At 43.6% G+C, this 27,495-nt stretch overlaps 1 protein-coding gene across 1 annotated transcript in view; it reads left to right on the top strand.

The window, feature by feature from the left end:
• The window catches only part of zranb3 (zinc finger, RAN-binding domain containing 3), a 65,143-nt gene that overhangs the window by 12,175 nt on the left and 25,473 nt on the right, over positions 1–27,495 (top strand). The window contains exons 5-14 of the mRNA XM_086198957.1: positions 606–837; positions 3,978–4,063; positions 5,989–6,160; positions 9,356–9,490; positions 13,471–13,590; positions 16,132–16,181; positions 17,203–17,503; positions 17,746–17,919; positions 18,149–18,545; positions 24,462–24,743. Coding sequence (XP_086055083.1) covers positions 606–837; positions 3,978–4,063; positions 5,989–6,160; positions 9,356–9,490; positions 13,471–13,590; positions 16,132–16,181; positions 17,203–17,503; positions 17,746–17,919; positions 18,149–18,545; positions 24,462–24,743 — 1,949 coding nt within the window. The remainder of the gene's footprint in view (positions 1–605; positions 838–3,977; positions 4,064–5,988; positions 6,161–9,355; positions 9,491–13,470; positions 13,591–16,131; positions 16,182–17,202; positions 17,504–17,745; positions 17,920–18,148; positions 18,546–24,461; positions 24,744–27,495) is intronic.

The following is a 27,495-nucleotide window of genomic DNA, read 5'->3' as shown; positions in this document are numbered from 1 at the left end:
TCATCGCTCATTTTTGAAGTAGTCCACTTGACACAACGTCACAGACTCTCCAAGTTAATGAATGTTTGAACAGATGTTGATGCTGCCATAAGATCCACCCCGGTAATGTAAAGATGCAGTGTGAATAATTTAGGATGGGAGGTGCTCTGCTTACACCTGACCTCCATGGATAATCTTGAAAATTACTATTGTTTTTTTAACTGTTGAAAATGAATTTTGTCAATTCAGTGTGGTGCAACAGGTGCTCCTCTGGCAGAAGTGGGATTTAATATTCATAACTTTGTATTTGATAGTGTATTCCTTGTATTAATGAGCTTAGATTGATCCATACATAAGCACTATTAGCTATGGTAGCCACAACAGACAACATTCAAACTTTAATCTTTTCAGTGCTGTAGCAGTTGTAGCATTTATAGCACTGTTGAATATCCCTCTCCTTTGTCTGGCTTGAAAAAGGTCACACAAGGTTTTGTTTTACGACATCAAATCAACAAAACACTTCATTTCAATGGATCTATTAAGAATATAACGCACATGGAGAAACTGAGTCTCAAATAGGCAGTGCTAGATGTCCTAATATTGACCTTGATCTCTCATCTCTGCAGGGGCATCAGCAGCGCTAAGGTGACAGTGCTGGGTTACGGTCTGCTCACCACAGATGCACGCTCCCTGGTGGAGGCTCTGACCAGGCAGCGCTTTGGCGTGATAGTGGTGGATGAATCCCACTACCTTAAATCCAGGAATGCAGCCAGAACTAAGATTCTGGTTCCTCTCATTCAGAGCACCAAGCGAGCTCTGCTGCTCACTGGTACTCCGGCTCTGGGTCGGCCTGAGGAGGTAATAATTTCTGATTAAACTATGATTAAATGATGTCTGGTGGAGATGGCAAAGCCTATAATGGCAAAGAATACTAATTCAAACCAGGGTTGCAGCAGTTTTGTTTTCTTTGCACACAACATGAATTATGATTTTATTCAAAACTCCTTCACAACTTGGATGGGAACCCCCCCATTGGTCTAACTCTTTTAAGCTCTCACCCATGAAGTAAGACGAGCTGGCCAGGGAGCAAACTCTTCTCCCTCTCACCAAAGATGGATCGCCATGGTAACCCACTCTGGAGCAGGTTGTACTCAGATCCAACATTCAGAAATGCCAATTAATTCTCTCCGGCATCACTTATCCTAGAGGATCTCTTGGATTTTTTTCAATAACCTTTGTTACAAAAACTTCATTTACAAGGCCTGATATGAACAGACAGTGCACGGCAATAAACGAGACAAGTAATAAAAAGAGGTGCGGGGGGGGGGACTACTGAATTTAGAGACAATAAGAAGGGCTGTTCACAGGACAATGATGTTTGGAGAGTGCCAGAGTCATTCCCCTCTCCATAATGATTTATGATATCATTTTTATATGTATGTTATATCGAGGCGCTAGATTGCAGCCATATTCCATCACATCAGCGCCACCAGACGAAGTAGAACAGAAAATCTTCACCCCGTCTCAGCATGAGCACACAGTGTGGCTTCAATGAGGGGTAGTGAAAGTGCACTGCACCCTAATGATGATGACACCTCCAGTCTCCCCTGCAGCCTCAACAGCAGCATTTCTGTCAGCTGTCAGCATTTTATTCCATCACAGTTATTGATTAATTTGTAATTATTAGATTTAGGTGTCACATTTTGCAAATATCTCTGCTGAACACGCGAATGCACACTCCTGACATCCTGCTTTCACATGTTGTGTGTATTTCTTACCCACTCCATGTCTATGTTTTGTCAAGACTTCATCAGGACTGTGTGGTTGTGTCATCGTTGACAAATGTTGCTCCATCCTGATTGGAGAACAGTACATGACATCACCTGTTTTCTTGACATAGCCACACCCACTTTTAAATCATACAGGATTTGCAGAAAACCACCTCAACTGTTTCCCTGTGTCACGTATACTGAGGAAATGGAAGAGAAGAAGGCTACAGCTCATCGGATTCTGTTTCCACTTCATAGCTTCCAACTAAAGTACTTCTGTACAGCTAAAGTACAGTACATCCATCCATCTATCCATCCCTTTTCCATACCGCTGATGCGTTAAGGGTCACGGGGGGGCTGCCAGCTGACATTGGGTGAGAGGCAGGGTTCACCCTAGATGGGTCGCCAGTCCATCGCAGGGCCAGCAGGTGCAATTAGGGGTTCAGTGTCTTGCTCAAGGATACTTGGATATGGTCACCGGGGGAAGTGAGGATCGAACCAGCGACCCTTGGGTTACGAGACAGCACTACACGCTACTTCTGAGCCATGCTGCTCCTGCTAAAGTATATCTGTATCGCTAAAGTACTTCAGTACTCACAAATATGGTTACTTCTACCAAGGAGGTTATGTGATCACCTGTCTGTTTGCAGGATAATGCAAAAATTTGGGGACAGAATTTGATCAAATTTTGGTCTGGAATTGATCCAAAACTAGAACTGGATCTGGATCTGATGAGGTCAGAGTTATTTGACCCACTGACCTCTTGTTCTCCCCAGTGGAGGTGTAAAGGCTCAGCAATGTCCAATAAGAGCTGTAATAGTGATGGGAAGTAGCTGCTGTTCTCGCCACTTTGTGTGCTCTAGTTTGTGTTTCCGGGAGTGTGTGTGAGGAAGTAATTTCAGATCAACTACAATTACCATGAATTGTGTGTTCATGGTAATAAGTTGACACGTAACCCAGGGCAACAGTGTGTTTCATGAACAGTCAATATTATTGAATTTAGGGAGGAAACAACACAAATCAGTGAAGGATGATATAGAAGAATATTTGTGAGACGAGGCTCACTGTCACGTCGCTGTGAGGGAAACTTAATCAGTGCCTCCAACACATCATGATAGTTACCTTCTGAAAAGCAGGCAGCTAATTAGTTCCAAAATGGAGAGAACTTGCAAGACATTTCAAGAATGTGTGTGTTTGAGGAAGTGTGTGTGTGTGTGTGTGTTAGTGGGTATGAGATTCATGCCATGCTGTCTTCACTAGCACCTGACTGCAGCGGCAGGAGCGAGGTTAGTCTCCAGATATCATCTCTTTCCCTCTCTCTGCCACTAGAATCTGAAAGTGAATATAACATTTTATCAGCACAAACCTGATAAGGCCTGTCCCTGCCTGTGTGCCAGTCTCCTCACCGCCATCATTACTCACTGTGGCGCTGACATCGAGTTAGCACACAGCTCAGGGCATGCTGCACTGCTCATGATGTGCCCTCATTCCACCCACCTATTATATCAACAGTATGAGGGGGGAAAATGCAAAGCTGCTGTTGAACAAGCGGCGAATTTGGAATCGAGCTCTCACTGGGGCTCGCCTCGCTGATGATTACCTGTCATTACGGCAGGAATTGCTGCAAATGCTCCAAAATTGACAGGGATGTGGTGTGTGTACACACAGCTACGTTGACATTTATGCAAGCTCTGACGCCTACAGACTCTTGACTGCATGAAAAGGCTCGTTTTTAAAATACAGTACGACAGAAAGCAGCAGCATGTAACTCATCTGTGTTTTGATACCATGTGATGTAAAGATCTACCGATGACTCATCATCCTCATGCCTGCAGTTATTTAATGTGAGTTGGCGTTGTTTATTAGAGCCCTCCGGCGTCCAACTAAGAGGCAATTGCATTGGAGGTGCAAGAAGCTATTGTTGCTCTGCTTTTTCTTTAAAAGTGGCGGTTATTGAGGTGCTTCTTATGAGTGAAAATGTCTGAAATCTTGTGATAAGCCAGTTCTGAATAAAGTTCCTCATGGACAAAGGTTTCAGTTCCAGCTGTAGCTCGGGAACTCCATCATTGAAATGAGCCCACCCAAGATGTTAGGAAGTGGCAAAAGCATACAGTAGATAATGTGAAAAAAGTGCTGATTTTATGTTGCAGAGGGATTTTTAACATCTTGCAAGGTTTTGAAATGGCCAAACAATGATTTGACACCTTGTCCTGTTTGTATATTTTACAGCTTTTCATGCAGATTGATGGGCTCTATCCCAAGAGGTTTGGAACCTGGACTGACTATGCCAAGAAATACTGCAATGCACATTACAGGTGAGCATTTAACAGACAGGATCAATTACTCTGATGATTTAAGTCAAATATAAGGCAGAAATCAAAGCAATCAAGATTTAAATAAAAATGTGAGGATTATGAAACATGCACACCCATGCTATAGGTGTACGCAAGATGCAAATCATAGGAAATCATCTGTGAAACAAGCATCAGTTCAATAGTTTAATGGCTGATTCGACAGTAAATGTTTGGTGGAATAAGAACTACGGTTCTATGTCAACACTGTACAATCAGGGCGAGAGAAGGGAGATAGAGACAGAGAGGGAGTAAGAGAATCTGATTGGTTGCATTTTGTGACCTAATTAAAGTTTGAATGTCAACGTTATGATAATTTGTTAGAAATGTGAAAAGCATTTGTTTAACACTCCTCAATATCATGATGATATTCCAACCAGGCGGCTCAGTCGGATCTGTTATGTTAAATCAATGATGGTCTTTTTAATGACATCGCACAATATAATAATCAATATGTCTGTTCAGGGAGGAAAGAGAGAATAGTTTTTTTCCCCTGAATTTGAATTTGTAAAAGTTTTTGAGGGATTTTGTGCTGTGGTATACTTATATTATATTTCCTACAATAAGAAAAGACATGGCACATTTTTTAATCTTGTAGGAGAGAGACTACTGCGTAGAGCCACAGAGTAAAAAATACATGCATACCCAAATCAATGTAGGATTAAAAAAAAGTCCAGTTTAGGGAGAAAAGATTTCTTAAATATTCCTATATCAGACTACAGGATCACACAGTCACCGAGAAGGGTCATGTCTATTGAGAGCTATCCTCATTTTAAAATGGGCCCAGAACGGGTCCGAGGTGGACGCCTCATACATCGGTAAGACTCTATCTCCCCTTTCTTTCAATTTTGGAGCTGTTGTTTTCTTCCAGTGTCTAAATATAACCTGACTGAGATTCTTCTAATACTCACAGTAATGATATAAGTTGGCGGTAGCTTTTCAACGACTGCACAGATGTGAGGGGTATCATGATACCTCCATTTATATACTCTTAATCTCTAGGATAGTGGAGTTTTAAATATATCCCACCTACCGTTTAATCCCCACTCTTCTTGAGAGGCTCTGCTGAGATAATTCGGGCTGCACCTGACTCTGCTGCCACCGCCGTCACCGCCGCTGAGTTGTTTGTAGTCCGAGCCAGACAATAACTGACGCCAAGCATTAAATGCCAACTGTCTACCAGTTGCCAGTGATGATCAGTTACATGTGTGAACAAACACATCAAATGCATTGTTTTGGACGTCAATCAAAGTTGGCAGCTCACTCTGGGATGGGCCCGGCGCCATGATTTCAAACTCTTTGTATATAGTAGCATGACTGGGGAATACCACTCAGAGGCACAAACACCCATACAGAGGGGCACATCATTCATAGTAGGAAACTGCAGAAGCAGCAGAAAAGTTGCTGGTGCAAATCCCCACACCTGGCAGAAACATTCCCCTTCCCTCAGCACTACAAGTTTAAATACCGACGTGTGAAGCATCACATTTTGGCAGTTAAGTTTGTCCAGACTCGCAGCCAATATGGCAGATAACCAGCCTTTGTGTGGAAAGCCAGTTCTATTCTAAAAACCCATTTGGCTGATAAATTGTGAAAGTTGCCGGTGAGTTTTTGGGATGAATCTGCTGCTGTGGCCATTAAACAAAATACTTTTCCTGCTCTGCAAATTGCCCCAAAGCAAAAATACAGATCCCCTGACTGCTCCAGCAGAGCTGCTCAGCGGTAAACGATGGAAGACTGTTGTAGTGCCAGGCGGCTCCCAGGTGGGCATGTTTAAATGTGTTTAACTACTCCTTCCGGGCATTGCTGCAAATGTTTTAGTAAGTTTCTCTCTACTAGAAAAGTATTTCATCAGCAGCCGAAGCTTCACATCTCCTTCATTTTCATAGGTACTTTGGGCCTCGCAGGCAGTGGGACTGTCGCGGAGCGTCCAACCTGGAGGAGCTGCACCAGCGACTGAGCCAGATCATGATCCGTCGTCTCAAGGCGGAGGTGCTCACTCAGCTTCCCCCAAAAATCCGCCAGCGTATCCCGTTCGATCTTCCAAAGCAGGCTGCAAAGGTAGATTTTTGCCAGTGCTTATTGTCTCTCTCATGTACACACCTGCCCAGTACAAAACCAGCAGCGTCATGGATCTAATTATCCAGCCGTGTATCACATCTTCATTAGATGTGAAGGCGCAGATTCACGCTGTTTGCTAAAATTAAAAACTGTTATCTCCCGGTTTGTACATTTCTCAACACGCAGGGTAGTGATTGATGGAAACCGCTCATCACGCTTTTTACATTTGCTGCTCTTGTCGCTAAATTGCTACACTAACTTTGATGAACCATTTAAGCTATTTATCAAGCAAAAAAAAAAAGACAAGTTTACTGGCTTCCCAATCAGAGGATTGCATCATTTAAATTGTGATAAAGGTTTTTTTTTTTAAGTGAGGAAAAAAAGAAAAATGACTGAACTGAATTAGCATTGCTGTATTTTCAAAAATGTATTGTGCAGCTTACAGTGTATGAGTAACGGTGTTTATACAATTCAGCTGGCATACATAAAATAATCCTGGGAGAAACGAGTGAAAATTTATTACAATGAAATGTTTCTCATCAGTTAGGGATTATTTATCATTTCAATAAAGATCAGGAAAGACAAAAATGACTGTTTGCATGTCACACTCCATTATCAAGGAACATGATTGGCTGTTCATGGGAGGAAGAACTTCTGGGTTTGTTTGTTGTTGTTTGTTTGTTATGTTTCCTCCTTTACTCCTTAGGTGTCACCTCTTCCTCCTGAGCTAAGCTATCCTATTGAACCTTTATCTAATTGCTATTGATAAAGTTTCTGTCGCTGATACATATTTTTGTTATTTTATCTGACGGGCTTAAGAGGGGGAAATCTTTTTTTGTTTTGGGAAGAGGAATCATAAGCGAATGTATTAATAAGACTGAATATAAAAAAGATAAATATTGGTTTTGGTCCCTCCCTTATTTATATTTTAACTACAATTTGAAGACATCAATTTGGATTCTAGGAAATCTGAGATCCACTAATGTTCCTGCAAGTGTGTGTGTGTGTGTGTGTGTGTGTTCCCTCTCCAGTGTGCTGAAAGAGAACACCAGGGTAGCTGCAGAGTAAATGTCAGGCTTCCAGTGTAGGTGTTTGCATCTCTTTTAGCCTTCCCAAAGTTATTGCTGCGGTTTCTGCCTCCCCCGCCACTGGATGGAGGTCCACGTGAGCATGTGTGCCTCCTTTCCTCTGTGACGCCAGTCTCAAGGCTACCAGAGGTCAGATTCCCAGCGGGGGGAGCAACTAGACCGCCCTCCTAAGCATCTGTGGAGAGGCCTTTGTTGTGTTTTGTATCATATCAGCAGGAGCAGGAGCGAGAAGGAGCTCTAATTATGCACAGGACCGCCGTCCCAGGAATGACACAACAATACGGACGATGCTCGGAAAAGTGATGATGCAGGATTTTCATCGCTGCGTGCATGCTAAGGGACGCTTTAATTGGTGGATAAATATGGTCAATGTTTCTACACAGAGGCACCAATTAGGCCAGTGAAGGTACATGTAGGGGTGTTGGAAAAGTTCACGTCTTGTAGCTGTTCTCGCTCTCTTATCTAAAGTTGGCCGAAGCAGCAGCTCATTTGTCTTTGGCGGAAACAAAAAAAACAGCCTGTTTTGTTTTTTGTTTTTTTCAGGAGATGAATCTGCTTTTTGCGTCTTTTTTTTTTTTTTTTTACAGGTAACTGATAACACAGCAAAATGGAGCTGTTTTTAAAACGTGTGAAAGGAAGGTGTTAAGTGAGCGGCAGCCATTCAGCCTCGTATGAACAATATAAAACATAATAGACTGGGTGAACATTACCTACCACCCCCCACCCCCCTCCCCCCCTAAACAAACTGTCTTTTGAAGCTAGTGTCGCTAACTGAGGATGTGCACTGTATAGCGGGACCACTCACGGCTCCTATCTCATTTTACTCCCTAATGACGGCTTTTATCTTCCACAGCCAGACACTTTTTATGCCCCTTCTGCCCTTTACGTTTTCAGCTCTGGCCTTTTGTCAGTGTTAGTCTAGCGAATATCATCAAGGCTGGAGTGTTTAGCCACTAGTTTTTTCTTTTTTTTTTCTCTCCGCAGCGGATTCTGAAGCTTTTTTTAATTAGAATAAAACCCATTTAGAGGCAGTCAAAACAGTGTTTATGCAGGTGCTGCCGAGTGAAACATCTGAGCGGAAACATGAAAGACCCACAGCTTTGTTCTCCTGCAATATGATACTATTTATTCATTCAAGCGTCCTTGACTTCCACCAAGTCTGAATCCATAGAAATGCTAATGATTTCTCTTAATGGTGCAAAGCTTCACCAAAATCTTTTCATTGTGTTCCTGGCAGCGTTTTGACACTCCTGTTATGTGTGCATTAAAGGGCTTCTCTCCTGTTTCCCAGCCATTTTCCTCCCCTCTGACCACCTCCACATCTTCCTGCAGCTCGCCATATGGTTCTAGGCTTAGTTGATTTAAGAGAGCGACGGATGCTTTGCTGGTGTTGCAGCCTGAATCAGGTGAATGCAGCAAAGAAAAGGAGCACAATAAGTGGTTCAAAGTTAGATGAAGTCCTCAGTCCTCTCTAAATTATACTCAACGCTGGAGTTATTGTGTTGAAACTGAATGAAAAACGAGCTTTGCCTGCTGCTTTCCTTGTCAGATTTCTCTAAAATGTTGCATTGTTGTACAAACCAGTGGGTCGCCTGCTGTTAATTGTTAAAGTTTCACGCAGGCTCTATTTTTATGATAAACAGTGCTAACCTACATGTCGACAACAAACGAAAGGCCCCTTGTTTATGAGCATATGCTGCGCTTTTCCCACTGCAACGCTCTCCTCTCCCGCCTTAAATACTTCTCGCCAATCACCTTGAGAGCACGCGAGGCGTCTTTGATTTATTGTACCGGCTTGGCTGCTTCTCCATCTTCGACCCCAGCTTGTCACAAGGCGGCTATAATTGGGAGATGCTCATGACCCACCTAGCACAGCAGCCTAGTGGAAAGGGGTTGCATCCTTGGGAATTCTCCATCTTTTTTTCTCTCCCTCTCTCTCTCTCCCCCTCTTCCTTTCTTTCTCTTCCAGGGAATGTAGGACACCCGGCAGCACCATTAATTGTTTTGCCCTTTATATCTCAAAAACAGCGGAGAACAAGATGGAGAGAGATGTGAGTGGGGGGAAAGGACGTAGCCTCACTGTCTTTGCCCTCTCTTCCCTGTGCAGGAGGCCACGGACAGCTTTGCAGAGTGGGAGAGACTGATGAACGGGATGAGGTCAGGGGTCAGCGCCAGGGAAAACTCCTTCACTGAGGTCATGGGCCTGATCACAGAAATGTACAAGCAAACCGCCATTGCTAAGGTAACACGAGAAGAGGCAGTGCATATAAAACCTGGTGTTTGAGACCTCTTTGTAAAAACAAGAACACCAACATCTGTTATTGCGCATGATGTCAGCAGACCCTTTGGTGATGTCACAGAGACTTTGTTCTGTTGTAGTCCACAAGAGATACGAAAAACTACAAAATCAACAACTAAAACATGTCCGATACACTGTAAAACTTCCTTGAAGTCCTCTCTTTTGTTCATACATACATACTTTGCACAGAACTTCATCTAGAACCGCAACTGTAATTTTCCATCCAAAATACAATGTATTCCAAATGAAATGGACTCAGTTTTATATAGCGCTTTCTACCTTTGCAGCACTCAAAGCACTTTACAGTGTCAACTCATTCACCCATTCACACACACTGATGGTGGAGGCTGCCATGCAAGGCACCAACCTACTCATCAGGAGCAATTATGGGTTCAGTATCTCGCTCAAGGACACTTCGACATGGTCACCGGGGTCGAGGATCGAACCAGCGACCCTTTGGTTGCTAAACGGCCACTCTACCCCTGAGCCATGCCGCCCATAAATGGTGCAGCTCGCTCCCTCCAGGTCTGCTGCGGACAGGTTTGGTTACTTTTGCGATAAACTCCCCTTCACATGACCGAAAGTTAAACATTAAAACTACCACATAACGCTGTAAGACTCCTGTCGGGTGAGTCTACTGCATTGGTGCTGCATATTTAATTTAAATTAAATCCTTAATTTTCCTTCTTCAAATCTGTTTGTTTCTTACAGTTTGAATGTAATTTCGTTGACAGCTGTGGCACATTATAGTTTACTGGACTCATACACAATGTCTGCACAGCTCATCTCCTTTAAGACATTCTCATGGATTTTGCCATAGAAAAAATTGAGTAAAGACTCGTCTCATCCGTTCATCTTCCTAGTAACAGAGTGTCTGGACGCTGAGATCAGATAGTTTAATGAACACACAGCCAGACTGGTGGAATTTGTCCTCACTATTAAGGAGGATCCAGCATCAATGTTGCATCAAGTCAATACGCCCACATCACAATAAAGGTATCGCCCAACATAAATGGCCTAATTAATATATGACAGCAGATAATAGAGGCTTAACACAGTCAAATTCAATGTCTTTTCTTTTTTTTTGTTTAGTTTTAATTGTGCAATTAAGTGACACAAAACTATTTCGAAAGCAAAACACACTGCTCAGCTCTTCTCCTCTCATCTTCCTCCTCTTCACACTGACCACAAATACGGCCTCCAGCAACATGTGGGAACCCCAAAAGCTTCCCTTATGTAACTGAACAAGCTGTGTACAAAGAGGCGCCATCACATCATTAGCACCATGTGACACGTGCAGTCAACAAATCCACACGTTCTCTCTCAGACAGATGGAAATTTGGTCTCGAAGGATTTTTTGTTGTTGTTGTTGCTGTTGTTTTGTTTTACCTCTGTAACACATCTGAGAGCCGACAGTTAAGAAGAATTGCAAATATCATTCCCCAACTCAAGAAGAGTGTACTTTTCCCCCTTTCTTCTTCTTCCTCTTTTTTTTTTTTTTTTTTTCATATTGGAGTAAACGGTAAATTGATGCTACACTGCATCATATTTACAGTGCTTCGGCCAGGCACTCAGTGAGATCTCATGGGAAAGCGTTGCCATGGTAACAGAGCCTAATGGTCGCCAGTGAAAGCACTTAAACAAAGTAGGGAGTTCTAACTGAGGTATTATTTAGTTGCGTCCAGCCTGGCATGATTACACCTTATCTCAAAGTTACACACTGCACTAAAATAGTATCTCTGTGATGTTGTTGCCATGGAAACTCTCTATGGCTCTCAGTTTGAAGTGGCGTGCTTTTTTTTTTTTTTTTTTTTCCTCTTCTTTTTTCTTTTTTTTTTTTAATGAGAGAGAAATAAGCGATGTGAGAAGGTGGCTGGAAGAGGAGGGTTGGGGTCAGAGCATCCAGCGCTGAGAATTTAACAAGCGTTTATATTTCCTGTTTCGCATTGAAAACATCTCTGGCTAATCTGGCTGCTATATGAGAATCGCTGCTCCTCTCTCTCTCTCTGTCTCTCTCTCTGTCTCTCTCTCTCACTCTCTCTATATCTATCTCCTTTTCTCATGTTTGTTGTTGAGTAAACACTTCCACCAAATATAGCATCCCTCTCCAATCATCTGCCTTGTTCGAGGGCTGGCATTCCTCTCAATTAGCCTGACGCCCTCAGCCATGAGGAGCGTGGCCCTGAGGTTAACGAAGACCGGAGATAACCACGAATGCAATCATGGACACGCTACTCGCTCAACCTGCCTCCAAACTTGGATCTTTTTTATTTTGTGGTGTTGTTTGCTGATTGGATTTCTGCTCAGTTTAGCCTAACACTAGACCCGCTTTCATTACAACTCCTGCACCTCAAAGCACATACATTCACCCTCGTCTCATTTCCTCTCCTATCAGTTTTTAGAGTCAGACACACTTTCTGTACTTTGGGGGGGGGGGGGCGGGGGGGGATAAGTTCTTTTCTGGATCATCAGGAGGGTTGCGATAGCTTCACACATCTATGTCACTCTGACGAGTATCACGGCCCCGGCCTGCCTGCCAGTCCGCCAGGCGACGGAGCTGCCAAACGCCTTTGGGGTATTTTTATTGCTTTACCCGCCAAGCATCTGCTCCCAATTACCCAGAGAGGACAGCTCTGATGCCGGACTTTAAAGCAAGCTAACGGGCTGCTTCAGACAGCTGAGAAGTTTGTGCACTAATTAAACTCAGCGGAAGGAAGCCGACGAAGCCAAGCCGTCAGTAATGAGGACCCCCCAGATCAGAACAGGGTCGGCAGGCCTGGTGGAGACATTCATTATCAGGCGCATCGACTAATTATCAGCAAGGCAAAGCAGAGGTTCTCCCACCAGAGCAGGTGTGATGGCTGTGGAGGCTGTCAGGTTGCAGAAGGTGTGGAGATTTTAGCGGTGGGATTCACACGGCGGAGAAAGGCCTGTCTCCAAAACCGTCCAGTAAGGGCTCTGTTTGACTCAAATCAAGCCCCAGTACTTCTCACTAGTCCCCTTCTCTTCCTGGATGCTTTTTTGGCCCCGGGCGTAGAAATGAGCCCGGATGATACGCTTGTACAGCTCATCCACTCAGGCTCTGCTGAAGGTAGCGGCCACAGCTATGACAGTGTGATCGTCGGGCAGCAGTGAAATGATAGATACCTGCAGGGTACAATTAACTCACGAGCACTTCTGCTGCTCTCTTTTTATAAGACGGCTAGCTTCACACTGTCAATCAAGGTCACAAGCTTCAAGCATGATGCTGTTAAATTTGGACCATGATGATTTAAAAGCATTGTTACCATTTGACTTCATGAATTAAACAGGCTTGAATAAAAAACAATGTTATATAAGAATAGACTTAGCAGGTAAGCTTTTCACTGCAGTAATTTCAGTCTGCAGCTGTCACTTTGTCAGGTCATATTCCTCCTGAAAATGTTGTGAATATATTCAGTGTTATGCAGCAACTAGCCTGCTGTCTTCCAAAAGAAAAACCAAACATACAAAGAAAAAAAAGGTCTTTGATGAAATTTGCTCGTTATCTGGATTAAATTCTGCTTGTTTGTTGCTCGAAAGGTGACTTTCTGATGTCATTCGCTGCCAAAATGCAAACAGAGAGAGCAGCACACCAATCATATCTCCAAGTAGTGAGTTATTGATTTACTCTCGCTATCTGCTAGCTGACAATGCGCCACCTCAGTCGCTCCGTGTGCTCTCCCTCCTTTTTAAGTCCGGATCCTTGGCATTCAATAGAGAATTGATCACACAGAAAGGATGCCGCGGTGATTAATTGACTTCTTCACTGATCTAGCGATTCCTCTGTGTGTGGTCGACCAGTGAAGTGATGGATTCAGTTGTTCTCTTTCATCTGCGTCTATTTCTGTATCCGTGTGTGTGTGTGTGTGTGTGTGTGTGTGTGTGTGTGTGTGTTCGGCCAGGCAGGAGCTGTGAAGGACTACATTAAGATGATGCTGGAGGCAGAGCAGCTGAAGTTCCTGGTATTCGCCCACCATCTTACCATGCTTCAGGCCTGCACCGAGGCAGTCATCGAGGCCAAGGTATCCTCAGGCGCTCCGACGCCTAGTGAATGTTTTTAAAACACAATGCAGCAGCAGCGCTTATGTGTGTGTGAAGAGTTGGAGGATGATTGAAATGAGCTAGAAGGTTGGCTAAATGAAGATTCTCATCAGGAGATGAGGTGGCCAAACTTCAACCTGTCTTTGGTGGAACAACGAGTGGATCTAGGGCACCAGTGGTCGGTATTTGGAAGTCTACACTGATTTCCACTAACCAGTGAGGACGTTTCTCAGCACAGTTCATGCTGTTCTTCATAGTAGCTCTGGAAAGTTGTGCCGAAAGCAAATGCAAAGTCACGGGGTCACGCTCCTGTATGTGTAAGCTGACTTATCCTCAATGAACAGCATGAACTGTCCTGAGAAAGAACTTTACAAATCAATGTCGTTAAGTATTAATTTGGGCCGTACTTGATTAAAAAAAACAAAATGTGAATTCAGTCAGGTGGAATTTACTGTTCAAAACTCCATTCAGAAAACATGCATTTTAAAGATTGTGACACTGTGTGATGTACAAATCATGATGTCATTGTTTTGATTATCGTATTGACGTCCAGACACAGCTCCTGATTGACAGGTTGATGACCCCTGGTTCAGAGTCATCTTCTTGCTGTCTGATCCACTTTCTGTTCGTCCTCATTAAATCGGTGGAACTCCTGGTTCCTGGTCCAGTGGCAGCAAAGCAAATCAGGATTCTGTCACCTCCTTGGTTCATAAACCAGATGCTGGAATGCTTTTAGAAAACAGTAGATAGGCAGCAGTGCTCTGTTTGGAGAGATGTGGCCTCCTCCTGCTGTTCAGGGGAACCATTGTTCAGTGTTCAGGCCTTAAGTTCCCCAGACCATAGCCAGGGGCCCCTTGTGAGCCCTATTGTTGGTTGAACTCTTAGTCTGGGGAGGGTTGAATGCTGCACAGTTCGACACCATCTCCCACTAAAATATCACATTTTATGTCATAAAATGCAGAAAAATGCAGCTGCAAGAATGTTGTTCCTCCCTCAGTCCATTTCAAATCGAAGACGATCTCCAGAAAAATGTTGACAGTTTTAATTCCCAGACATCGTTGAGCAGTTTGAAATCTGAAATTACAGAATTAAATTAATTTCACGGAATCTTTTGTGAGAGGAACCCCCATTCAAACGATCCAGTACAGTTCAGTAGACTCCAGAGTCAGATAAAGTGACCACTCTTGTTTGCATTAATTTTTTATCACAACTAATAAAGTGGCAAGTGGATGTAAGTGAAATTCTTCCTATATCTGTGATTAGTTGGCTCACAAGGACGCTGAACAGCAAACGTCAAAGATTATGAGGGCAGACTGATATAATAAGAGCTGTTTAAAATGGATATGCATTTCTTTATCCTTTCATTGACGGTTAAAGGTCTTCAATTATCCATCGGCGAAGAGCGTTCAAGATTGACTCTTGAAAGGAAAAAAAAACTCTTGTAAAGTAAACTTTACTTCCACAACTCCTCTCACAAGACGTAATTCACAAGTCATCGCAAGCAAACGTTATCTCTTAGCTCAGCACAGGCAACCTGTGAAAGAGTTTGTGTGTGTGTGTCACAGGGGTCGAGGAGGTGTCGACTGAATGTAATACAGCAGTACAACGTGTGATAGCACATTCCTACGTGAGACACTCGCTCTGGCGTGTTCGCACTCACCAATTAACAGAGATGGGCTAAAAAAAGGAATCATCGGCAGCGCACAGCGATGAAAAGCTTGAAGGAGACCGGAGAGTGCGCTCGACTCACATGATCGCTGCAGGCTCTCGCTCATTTCTCACCTGGCGTCAGCCTGTTTGATAAAGTTGTAATTGCTTTAAAGAAGTAGAGGCAGCATGGGAAGGAAAAAATAAAACCAGCAGGTTGTTGTCCGATGGTTTTTAGATTCTCTAGTGACCTTTTATTTATCCAGGAAAAGTCAACGCGGCCTCTATGTTCTCTCCCAGCGAGCTTCTCCTTCATATTCCTGCAGTTGCATTTACACAAGGGAGCCGCTCAGTATGAACACACTCTCCCAGCGCCGGCTGCTGAGCAGCTCTGCAGGACTCGAATCAAAAGGAGGCAGTGGCCGTGGTGTCGCCGTGGTGCATTAGCAGCTCAGTGAGGTTCAGCTTTTAATGAATACGCCGCTGTGCCGCTTTTGTTTGCCGTTACAAAGCAAATTATTTACTGTCACTAATTCACTGCTGCTCCTCTGCTCATGTTTGTGGTTGGAGAAGCATCTAGAGTATAGAACGAAGGTTAACGAAATGCTCCCTGGCACTCGGTGGACAACACAACTTCAGATGACTGCCAAACCACACTTTCATAATGTGATAAATGACTTGTTAGGCCTTGATAAAGGGTTTTCATCACTTTACATTACAGAGTAAACATGATGAAGTAGTCACAAGGTTACTGTGAATGAAACAAAACTTGCATTCATTCCAACGCTCCAGTTATTTGCCAGCCCTACAACTCAGCTGTCACCAGCTGCTTTAACGTTCTAAACTGACGCGATATCTTTGCCGTCTTCTCATAGGCTGCTTATATCCGCATCGACGGCAGCGTTCCGTCCTCAGAGAGAATCCAGCCAGCTGGATTCTCTCTGAGGACGGAACGCTGCCGTCGATGCGGATATAAGCAGCCTATGAGAAGACGGCAAAGATATCGCGTCAGTTTAGAACGTTAAAGCAGCTGGTGACAGCTGAGTTGCTAGGGCTGGCAAATAACTGGAGCGTTGGAATGAATGCAAGTTTTGTTCATTCACAGTAACCTTGTGACTACTTCATCTGTTTACTCTGTAATGTAAAGTGATGAAAACCCCTTTATCAAGGCCTAACAAGTCATTTATCACATTATGAAAGTGTGGTTTGGCAGTCATCTGAAGTCTGTGTTGTCCACGAGTGCCAGGGAGCATTTCGTTAACCTTCGTTCTATACTCTAGATGCTTCTCCAACCACAAACATGAGCAGAGGAGCAGCTTGAAGCAATTAAATAGCAAAAAAAACAAAACGGCAATGTCCTGCCATCCAAAAAAATTTCACCAAATAAATTCCAGTAGAATTGAACCAAGCTGTTCTATGATGTGTTATAATGTTGGTTCTTTTACCGTTTGTGCCAATTGACACTCTTGAACTCATCATGACTGCTACTGACATTATAAAGAGGCATGAACGAGTATCTGGGATCCTTTTAAACAATATTTTTCATAAGAAGGGGTTTATTTTATGTGCAAATGGATTTCATCTCATTTCCGAGTAACATTTAAAGGTGAGTGCTCTGCATAACTGGCTTCAGAGCTGAAACCTCCCATGTAGGAAGATATTGAGTAACTTCAACTGTGTGTGTGTGTGTGTGTGTGTGTGTTCTTGTACTTGCTACATATTGAGGACTTGAATACGAATTTAACCAACAGAGTGAGGACATTTTTCAGAACGTGAGGACATTTTAGCTAGTCCTCACATCTTCCATTTGAGGGTCAAGACTTGGTTTTAGGGTCAAGGTTAGAATTAGGTCCTGGTTAGGTTCAGGGTCAAGGTAAGAATTCGGTTCTGGTTAGGTTTAGGGGCAAGGTCAGGGTCAGGCAGTAAGTTGAGATGGTTAGGGTTAGGGTCTGGGGAATGCACTCTGTCAATGAAAGTCCTCACAAAGATGTGTGTGTGTGTGTGTGTGTGTGTGTGTGTGTGTGTGTGTGTGTGTGTGTGTGTGTGTGTGTGTGTTGTCATCTCCAGGGTTTGACCCTGACCGCTGCCAGCCACGTGGTGTTTGCCGAGCTGTACTGGAACCCTGGCCACATCAAACAGGCGGAGGATCGCGCTCACCGCATCGGTCAAACATCCTCTGTCAATGTGCACTACCTCATCGCCAAGGGCACCTTTGACACTGTCATGTGGTCCATGCTCAACAGGAAGGTGCTGTGGCTCTGTGCTGGAATACACAAACAAAAACATGGATTACTTTGTGTGTGTTGACTGATACTTGGCTGTATACTGTCAGCATGCAAACTGATTCGCGTGTGAGACGAGGCTTTGGGGATTTACATTAATAATCATAGCTGTCAAGATTTGTAATTAAAACGCAATACTGCTGTCTGTCTACAACAGAACAAGTGTTAGTATAGCATTATATATTATATATTTTTGTCATCCTACAGGAAACGGTGACAGGCAGCACCCTGAACGGGAGGAAGGAATATTTGAAGGCCGAGGAGGGGGACAAGGACAGGTGGGAGTTCCTTAGCTTCGCCAGCGCGTGGACACCCAGTGAGATGGTGCTGCCGCTGGAGGGGAACACGGCAGACCAAGAAGACCAAGTGTTCTTCTCTCATGTGAGTCAGCAGGAACTCCAACCATCTTTGATTAATTTTGACTGGGGGTAAAAATGTCTGCAGTTCCAGGATGACTCGTCTATGATGGAATGTTTATAAGAAAATGATAGTTGTGATTTGGATGAGATTTAGTTCCATCTTAGATAGGTTTTCCTTTACATTTGGATTTTAATCTTGAAACAAATTTTAACTGTGGAATTAAGAAACTATTTTCTGTTTCTTCTCTAAGTTTGAAAAAGAGAAGCAGCACGACATCCGTAACTTCTTGTCCCCGAGAGTCAACAAGGACAAGAAGAGAAGGTGGACAGAAGATGAAGATCCTTCCACCTCCTCGGAAATGAGCACCGCACCGGATTGCATCACAGGAAAGGAAGATGAGAAGAAATCATCGGACATGGATTTCTCGCCGCCACTGAAGAGGCTGCGGACGCCACAGGCCAGCCTGAGCCGGAGGTCTGGATCCAGGGGGAAACGTAGGTCAGGTGCTCTAGTCATGACTCAGAGGACACTGTCGACGCCTCCCATGGATACGTGGACCTGCGGGGCCTGCACTTATGCTAACAGCAGCCTGCTGCCTTACTGCGAGATGTGCGAAAGCCCGCGCTCTGCTTCCTGTGCCACATCAGGTAGGTTTATCTGACCCCTGCAAGTGCGCTTCTCTACTTAATTGGCAAACTTCATTTTACTGCTAAACTAACTGGATTCTATTCAGGAAAAGGTAATACTGCATCGACTCAGGCTCAGACTGAAGCACCTGAAATCCAGTTAAAATCCATTCACTGCTTTATTTTGCTCCCCGTCAATATCAATCGTAGCAGTCTGTTGACATAATACTTCTGAACAACATTACAGATTTTACCAGATGGAGATGCGCGATAGCGAAAGATGGAGGCAGGCTTGCCAGAGTCTGAAATAGCACTGCTGGGAAAACATTCTCTCTCTCTCTGTCTCTCTCTCCCCCTCTCTCTCTGCGGATGACAAGGACACAGTATAATTCTCACCTGTCAGACCGACAGAGAGAGAGGGAGAGAGAGGGAGAACAGGCGCCGACTGTTGCTGCAAACGTCTCACACAAAGTTGGGGAAAAGTTGAGCCGGCTCTCGCTGATATCCCTGACAGCGTATGATTGTATCTTGAAAAACAGAGGGGAGGGAAGTCATAATGACCTGGCAGGCTGCAGGTCCGTGCTCTTTAAATGTCTGAGGTGCATCAGAACGGCTCAGAGATTACCTCGACAAAAATAAAATAAAATCCAGAAATTCTGATTCATTTCAGCAGCTGTAACATTTAAGCAGCAGGAGGCTTCATTCGTCATTGATTGCAGGATGAATTTGACGGTTGAATTGAGTCTTTGCCATTTAAAATCAGAGACATACAGATCTGCACACTTTCATAGGACTTTATTCTTATTGAAAATCAACTGAGGAAATACTTTTTGCTTTGTACATACCGTGTTATTCAATGGAGAATATCAAAATACTCACGCATTCACTCATTTAACTTGCCAAAACATCAAAATGAATCGAGATGAACCGGAGCTCTGGAAGAAAATATTGCTTTTTTTCGCGATTTTTACAGATGCCGTGTAGTGAAAAACACAATGAAAGATAGGAAAGGCAACAGCAAATAACAAAAGAGTTGCAAATACATTCATGCATCTTGTACCAAGACCTGATCAATGTTGATTTATAGGTTCCTTTCGCTGAAGTAGTTATTGTAAAGTTTCCAACTCTCTGCCTCTGATTTGCCAGTTTGTACCTCAGGGCCACCGTAGATTTCCCTCAACTGCCTTTCAAATCGTGGGCTTATATTTCATAATTAAATTTAAAAATACCATGTTGGTGATGTAGATGAAGAGGTAAATTACAAACGACTCCATGTCACAACAAGAAAAAAATTGGAAGCGTCGACTCGTCTACGTGGCTTCCATTGCATTTCCATAACATTGCAGCTGGAGGTCTAAATAGCAGACAATCATGTTGAGCATTAAAGGAAGTCTGCATACCTGAAGATGAATGGGGAGACAGCCGTTTATCTGCAGAGGAGGGTGCAGTTGGATTAGACATCAGTTAGATTTTAGACATCAACACAAATTAGACAGAAATTCAAACTCTTGCCACACTCAGATGACCCAGTTTATGCTACAAATTTTACGTATGAATATTTTGTGTAAAGCATATTTTTCAGATTTTCCACATTCTATTAATGTTGCATTAATGGCTCGTCTCAAGCGTTGATCTGGGATTGATATTTAATCCGAGCCTTAAAGTAAACGTTGGCTTAGCAGGAGTTTTGTTTGCAGCTCGGCCCAGTGGAAGTCAGGATGGCGCGTTTAAAACACACACTGTTCAAACAAGCCGTACCTCAGCCTTTTGAGCAGCATTAAAAACACACACCCACACTGCCGCCCACACATTTTCTAAACAAAATTCGCCCTCTATTTCATGCTCAGCTGCAGCAGATGCTTGATAACTATTCAGCAATCACACTCTTCTTCTTTGTCACACGTCTGCATTCACAGCAGCGGGCTGTGTCAGCTCGCGAGACGAGGAGTTTAACAACCTGCTAAATTTGTAAATGACAGACGGCACTGAAAAATAACAACCGTATTTATGGTGATATCGCTCGGCTTGCCACTGCAGCCCTCGGCTCGTGAAAATGTAACAGAATGATCAGAGCTTGTAGTATGACATGAGGAATGTTCTCAATTTCTCAAAGTGGATATAAAGGAAGCTGACATTATCACAACTTGTGTCATTGGTTTAGAGACTGATACAGGAGCAGAATAATCAGCTGTTTAGCCCTCAGCAGCGTTTCTTGCTTTGTTAAAATAAAGCAAGACAGCAGCTGCAGAGTAGTCAGCAAACCTTTATAGCAGCGTGAGATGCATGACGTGACAAGAAAAAGGGGGCATTTTTTTTTTGCTTCAAAGGAAATGTATTGGAGCTTAATGAGGGAGAAGAAGTTGTGGGTTCGAGGCTGTCAAGGTGACAAAACCGTGTTTTAAGTCTTGTCCCCGTAGCTTCTGTTGCTGCACGTCAGGCACTGCATGTACGGATGAGTGGCAAATTAAAGGAAAAACCAAAATTAAACTTTAATGATGCAGTTGTTTCCACACAGGTGTACTGCATGGTCAAAGGTTGCGGTTAGCATCCAGCTATGCACTTTGTGAGGGTAAAAATGTGATCAGGCCCAGTTGATCCAGATGTCCGCACATTGTAAAGGAAAATGCGCAAATGTAGTTCCATTAAAGCAAGCAAAGACTGCTTTGAAGAGCAGTGTTTGACTCTTCTTATGGTACGCTTGCAACGCCCTGCCGCTACCATTCACTGCAGCTTAGCTAAGTAGCTGTGGCGTGGATCTGCAGCTCCATAACACAAAAGCAAGAGAGGATATCCATCTGCTCGTCTGGCACCAAAAATTATGGACAATAAGAATGATTCCATTTTCCCTTAAATGCCGCTCACTCGGATAGCATAGCTAGTTAGCATGTATTATTATTCCTAGCGTTGGGTAATGAACGCTGTATTTTTAAGAGTACCAACATAATTATGTTGGTACCGCTGAATACGGATCGAAAGAGAAAGAGAGAAAAGTACACGTTACAGAAAAGGGTGTCGTACTGCCTGACGCTAATGTTAGTTTTAGTGCTGTTATTGCATCTGCCGTCGTTGGTTTGTTTGACTGTTAGCAGAATAAGAGAAAAAGTTCTGGATGGATTTTAATGAAACTTGGTAAGATGATAGAACTTATGTGAAGGAACAATTGATTTGATTTTAAGTGCCCTCCAGTTATTTTTTGCTTTATTACTTCATCGCCACGGCCATCACATCTCATGGCCTTCATTGTTGCTAGCGCTTTAATGCAGAGAATGAGTATCTTTTATGATGCAGCTGGAGGGGTAAACTTAGCAGATCCCAGATGTTAAACAATAACAGCAACTTTCATTAATTGGATCTAAATTGAATCACTGTTGTGCTGTACTGTCAGTAATGGAGGATTGTTTTTAATTAAACTGTCATGGATTATTACCTTCTGTATGAGACACAGTTGGATGTCTAAGGTGGTTTCGACGGACCACGTTCCTGTTGTTGATGTAGCACCAAGCTGCGTCTAAAATCACTGTTGATAGAATTTTGCTATTTTGCAGTGCTGCTATTGAAAAAATCTGATCCAATCAGCTGGGAACTTTTTGCATTTTAGCTGTGGTTTAGACTGCAAAATTGAATATCAGGACGTTGTACGCAGTCTTTGAACACATTTTGTTCAACATTTTCAGGTAGAATCGGTGGCGCTGAGCTCGTGTGTTGGCAGCTTTTTCAGGTGCTTGTGGGCACACTTGAGTCTTCTGCTCTTTCACCTGTAATTTGTCTCTCAGCACCTACTGCCAGTGTTGTATACAGGAAGAGAGCAATTTGGTTATCTCTCATCGCTCTCGGCTGCTCAGCCAGCACTCTGTCCCTGTCCTGGTTTTATCTGATTTGTAGCGTTCAACAACACTGCCCAGCTGCAGCTATAAATGCTTGATATTCTTCATTATGTCACAACTTCTTTGATTCGTCTTATTCTGCACCTCCCTGCAGACTCCCTGTTTCCTGTTCCTCAAGTGTATTTGTTATAAGTACCCTTAGGATCACGTGCTTCTAAATGTTTTAGTGTAGTAGTGTGATTTTGACTCCGTTTCGGAACCTGATCAACCCACTACAGATATAATGGGGCCCCAATCGAGGGGAAAACAAGGGGGTTGACTGGTAGAGTCAAGCTAAGGCCCTGTAGGATTTCCCTCCGTTAACATCTTCCTTGGTGCGGACAGCTTAACACAAATTGAGCCGTCTCTCTGCGGTCTCGCTCGGCTTGTTAGTGAAAGGGGGCAGCGGCGGGGCCAGGAGCCCCGAGACTCAGATGACATTTTAGGAAGGCGGCTAGAGGCTGGCCTTTTGAAGAAACAAGCCACAGCGAGGCAGGATCACTAATTAGCCCTCTGCGTCGCCGAGTCTCACAACTTACTGTCTTGTTAGATTTCACACCTCAAGTTCAACAAATAATGTGAAAGGATGTGGTTTAAATTTAACTTGGAGAGCAGGGAGAGGAAAAAAAAGTTTTGTTTTGTTTTTTTAAAAAAAAGAAGTTGTGTGCAAAGGGACATCTGCATTGACATACGTGGGTAGAAGCGTTGAGCAGCTAATCTGTGACCATTACGATAAACATCAGCACTTTCAGGAACTCAGTTTATGAGTGACAGCACCTCCGAAAAACATGACTTCAAGCCACAATTTTATGTAACGTTACGACTATGAATGGCGATGGCATAATCCTTGCATCCATTAACATTTTTGTGGCTTAGATTTCTTCCTGACCTTTTTTTTTTTTCAGCATAACATTACAACACTGCATGAATGAAAATGACATCAAAGATTGAGACTGCAGAACAAATGTGATAGCCAGTCGACAGGGCGATGGGTCCTGCAAGGGTTCACAAAGTCCCCTGCACACACGCTGCCTTCTCTGATTTTCTTTTGAATGCCCACCGTGTAGGTGAGCAATTAAACAAACAATGTGACAAAAAAGTGAAAATTCTGCCGTTGCAATGTGTGTTTAGAGGTCAGTGTGTTGAACAGACTTTGCAACAAAAAAAAATAGGCCTTTGACCAGGGGTTTTCAAAAGGGTCCTCGTCATTTTCTGACAACATTTTACAGTTTTCACGGGAATTATATTCAAGTCTCAGTTTACTTCTTCGTAATTAATTTGAGTTTTTGTATTGAAAAATCTGAATTTGCCAGGAAAAAAACTGCTACTTGAGAATTAGTGATGTTTACTGCTTTTCTTTTTTCTTTTGCAACTTTTTCCATTTTTTTTTAAATAGTTTTAAAAAAATGTTTTCTGTTAAAAAAAAAAAAAAACAATTCTATCAGACAATTTCTTGCAATTTTTTTTTCAAGTTTTTTTGTGGGGAGTCAAAAAGTGTCGGCAGGTAACGCTAAAGAAGTGGCACAAAACTTAAAAACCGACAAAAACTATATCCCGGTTATTATTCTGTTACTGTGCGTCAGTTTCTGTGTCTGATGATCAGTGATACAGCTGGTCTGTCAGTGAAATGCAGCTGAACAAAACGGTCTGGATACCAGTGTCATGATTTAGCTACATCAGTTGAACTTGGGGGTCCAGAACATGAAAAAGTATGTTGCGCAAGACAATATTATTTTAATATGCTCCATATACTGTATAATTTACAATGTCACATAAAAATGTTACCGTACATGTTTTCTCACAATCTGCTCCGTCCCTGCTATCCATTTTACATCAAGTCCTCTAAAATTGTCAGTCAGGGACTTATGGGAGCTAATAACATTGCTAATGAGCCATATTGAGTTTTACTTTCATGTCAGCAGTCATTTTGTCACACTGTCACACTCTTCACATGATGGATATCTTGCTGGGGAATGAAACTCTTCAAAGTCTGATTAGACTGTGCAACTCAGCCAAAAAAAGTAATCTTCATCTCTCCTTTTTTTTTTTTTTTTTTTCCCCTCTGCTGGCTCAGAGCCACTCAGGCCTCAGCAGCCCCCCTCAGCCGAGAGGGAGCCGATGCGCACCGTCCTGTCCGGCTCCGACAGCGAGCCGGAGCTCAGCCGGGGAAAACCCCCGGCTCGAACAGACAAACAGAGTGAAGAAGAGGAGGAGGAGGAGGAGGAGGAGGAGGATGAGCAGTTGAAAAACAAACAGAAAGCGGACAAGCAGCGGCTCAAAGGCAAACAATCAGCGGGAGAGCGAGGTGGTGGCGTTGCTGGCGGTGGCACCTGCCTCCTCCCTGACCACACACAGGGTAATCCCACCTGCAATCTTCTTCTTTTCATATCTAGGGAAATTGGCTGGTGCTGCATTGTCACCTGCCTATGTAATGCTGTTTAATATCATCATTTCAAACCAATAAGGGCTGATATCTCTTTCCATATGGGGCTGGGCTTATTATTCTTACTATTATTAGCATCTACATGGGGATATTGCCCATTTCTGCTCACAGGAAGCTACACAGTGAAGCTTGTTAGAAAAGATGACCTGTTTGGGGTTTGAATTGAGTCTCTGACTGGCTTCTGATTGGCTGTTGTTGTTTTTTTTTTCTTTTTAATAAAGTGGACTCAGGTCTAATTACATAGAATTCTACAAGTTTCCCTCCCTTCACTAGCCATCCTTGAAACACAAGCCGCCTCCCCTGCTGCAGACTTCCACTCAGTTTGACTGTGCCTGCGTGTCTCTCAGGGACACGAAGAAACAAATTCCCAATTACACAGTGCCTAATATTACAAATTAAGACCTCTGTGTTCAGGAGCCTGCGTCTCAAAGGGATACGCAAAGCAATAAATTGCGCTAATTACAAAGAACTAATTACACTGTATGCAATATGAAGAGCTCTTAAAAAATTGCAAGTCCAGCTGAGTCTAAGAAAAGCCAGCGACCTGGGTGTTGCCTCTGGAAGACATTTTGGGTCAGACTTTTCTGAGGGATGTAACTGAGCTGGGGTTGTTTTGCCAGAATATTTAACATAGGAAGGAATATTGCACACGCCAGTTAGGCTTTAACAAGAAAGCTATCAACCTCTATTAGCCTTTAACATGAGATCAGTGTGTAACAAGCTGACCGATTCCTTTCACACACACACGCGCGCGCACACACACACGCATGCACCCACACACACAGAGGCACACACAGTTTGACATCTATTAGCGCCCAGAGATTGTGGAGCGGTTAATTTCCCATCTATGGAGCTACCTGTGCCCCCCAACTGTCTGGGATTGGATACAACCGCGGCTTCCCCTGCAGAGCCTTCTGCACTCTTTTGCACTCCCAATCATCCACCCCCCCCATTCAATCTGCAGTGAAAATACTAAAGGTGAGCAAAAAGCCCAAAAACACGTCTATTTAGACCAACTCTAGGGGAGACAGAGAAAGCCTCACCGTTTGATCAGAAATGGCAGCATTGAAGAGACACAGCTGGGCTTCAGCTCACCCCCCACATCCCTTTAGACCTGGACTGTTCCCTGGATACAGCTGTCTGTCTGTCTGTCTGAGTGTGTCCGTCTGCCTTCCTTCCTACCTAGCTATCCGTCCGCCTATCTGTCTCTTTCTGTCTGCCCGCCCACTTGTCCATCTGTCTGCTTAACTGTTATCCTACCCGCAGGTCTGTCTCCTTACTCATCCATTGTCTGTCTGCCTACCTGTCTGTCCTTCTGTCTGTGTCTGCTTATCTGTCTACCTGCCTTCTCATCCATCCGTCCGTCTGCCTGTGTCAGTCTGTTTCTAACAGCGTGGCTTTAATACCAAACACAGCGTTGCTCCTATAAAAGTGACCTACGGGGTCAGAAGCGACACCTAATGACTTTGCTCTACCTGCTCGTGGTTTTAGGAGGCAAAGCGCAGCGCTGTCCGACGCTCCCACCTCTTGATTGCTCTGAGATTACTTTCCTCACAGCACAGACAGGCAATCACTCCTCCTCCTCCACCTCTCTGTCCATCTGTCTGTCTATCCCTCTGGCGTCCGTCGCTTCGTCTATAGGCTTGACCCTAACATTCCAACGTGGATTCATGTAATCTAGTTCAAAGGTGGCTACGGCTTCAGCTGCACCAAACATCTTCTCACTTGAAGTGCGCGGTTTTTATATATACATTTTATATATTTTTTTTTTTCGATCCAGCAGAAGAAGATGACTCAGTCCAATTAGGCATTGTTTTCTTTCTCTCGCAATGAAATAACAGATAAATCCCTCGGGGTGATTTGAAGGCACTGTTCATACTGTGTAAGTGACAGTCTAATAAGACGGCTTTGTAAGATGAATTGCCCCCATCGTATAAATGGCCCACTTAATGCAGCTGGCGCGTTCCGCCACTGCAAACAGGGGATGGGGGAGAACCCACACCCCCCCCAGCTTAGAATAAATATGGGGTGCACATTGCTGAGCTGCTAGGTTTCATTACAGATGTAGAAGGATAGATAGATGAGATTTAGTCAAACGCCTGCGTCCTCACAATGTTTGGGTCCCCACAAAAGCTTTCGTCAGCTCGCCGCGGCGTTTGCAGACGCTAAGTGGCCCATTCCAGCACAGGCCGGGGTGAGATCAGAACAGCGTGTACTGCACCTTTGAGGGAACGGCAAACATAAAAATGAAAGATATGGTCGGTCTGCAGCATAGGTCAAGGAGAGGAGATAACTCAGGATGATCTCATCTTCAAACAAAAAGAAAATTTGAGACACGATTTGCACCGGCAGGATTCCACACATGAGGGAAGAAATCTACCACAAAAAAAATATGATTTCAAACGCAGCAAAGTGATTGGAATGTTAGGAGTCAGGGCAGCAGTAGCGGTGAGTGGGATATAACTGTTGTTACTATTGATCAGTATAACTCGTCAAATACAGGTGAAATAGAAATAACAGCCCGACTCCAGTAAATCTTCATTTCTGGCTGCAGATGAGCCAGTTTAGCCCAGAACTCGCTGCTTAAACACCATTTTCACTCCACTCGTGAAGGCAGATTAGAGTTTTCCTATTTGCTGCTATGATCTTTAGGAAAAAAGACTGT

Source organism: Aulostomus chinensis, chromosome 1 (assembly GCF_037954235.1).
Source record: "Aulostomus chinensis isolate RoL2024-O1b breed Wild chromosome 1, RoL_Achi_v1.0, whole genome shotgun sequence".
In the NCBI taxonomy this organism is placed as follows: Eukaryota; Metazoa; Chordata; class Actinopteri; order Syngnathiformes; family Aulostomidae; genus Aulostomus; species Aulostomus chinensis.
Note: the sequence above shows the minus strand (reverse complement) of the source record. Positions and strands in the feature narration are given on the sequence as shown.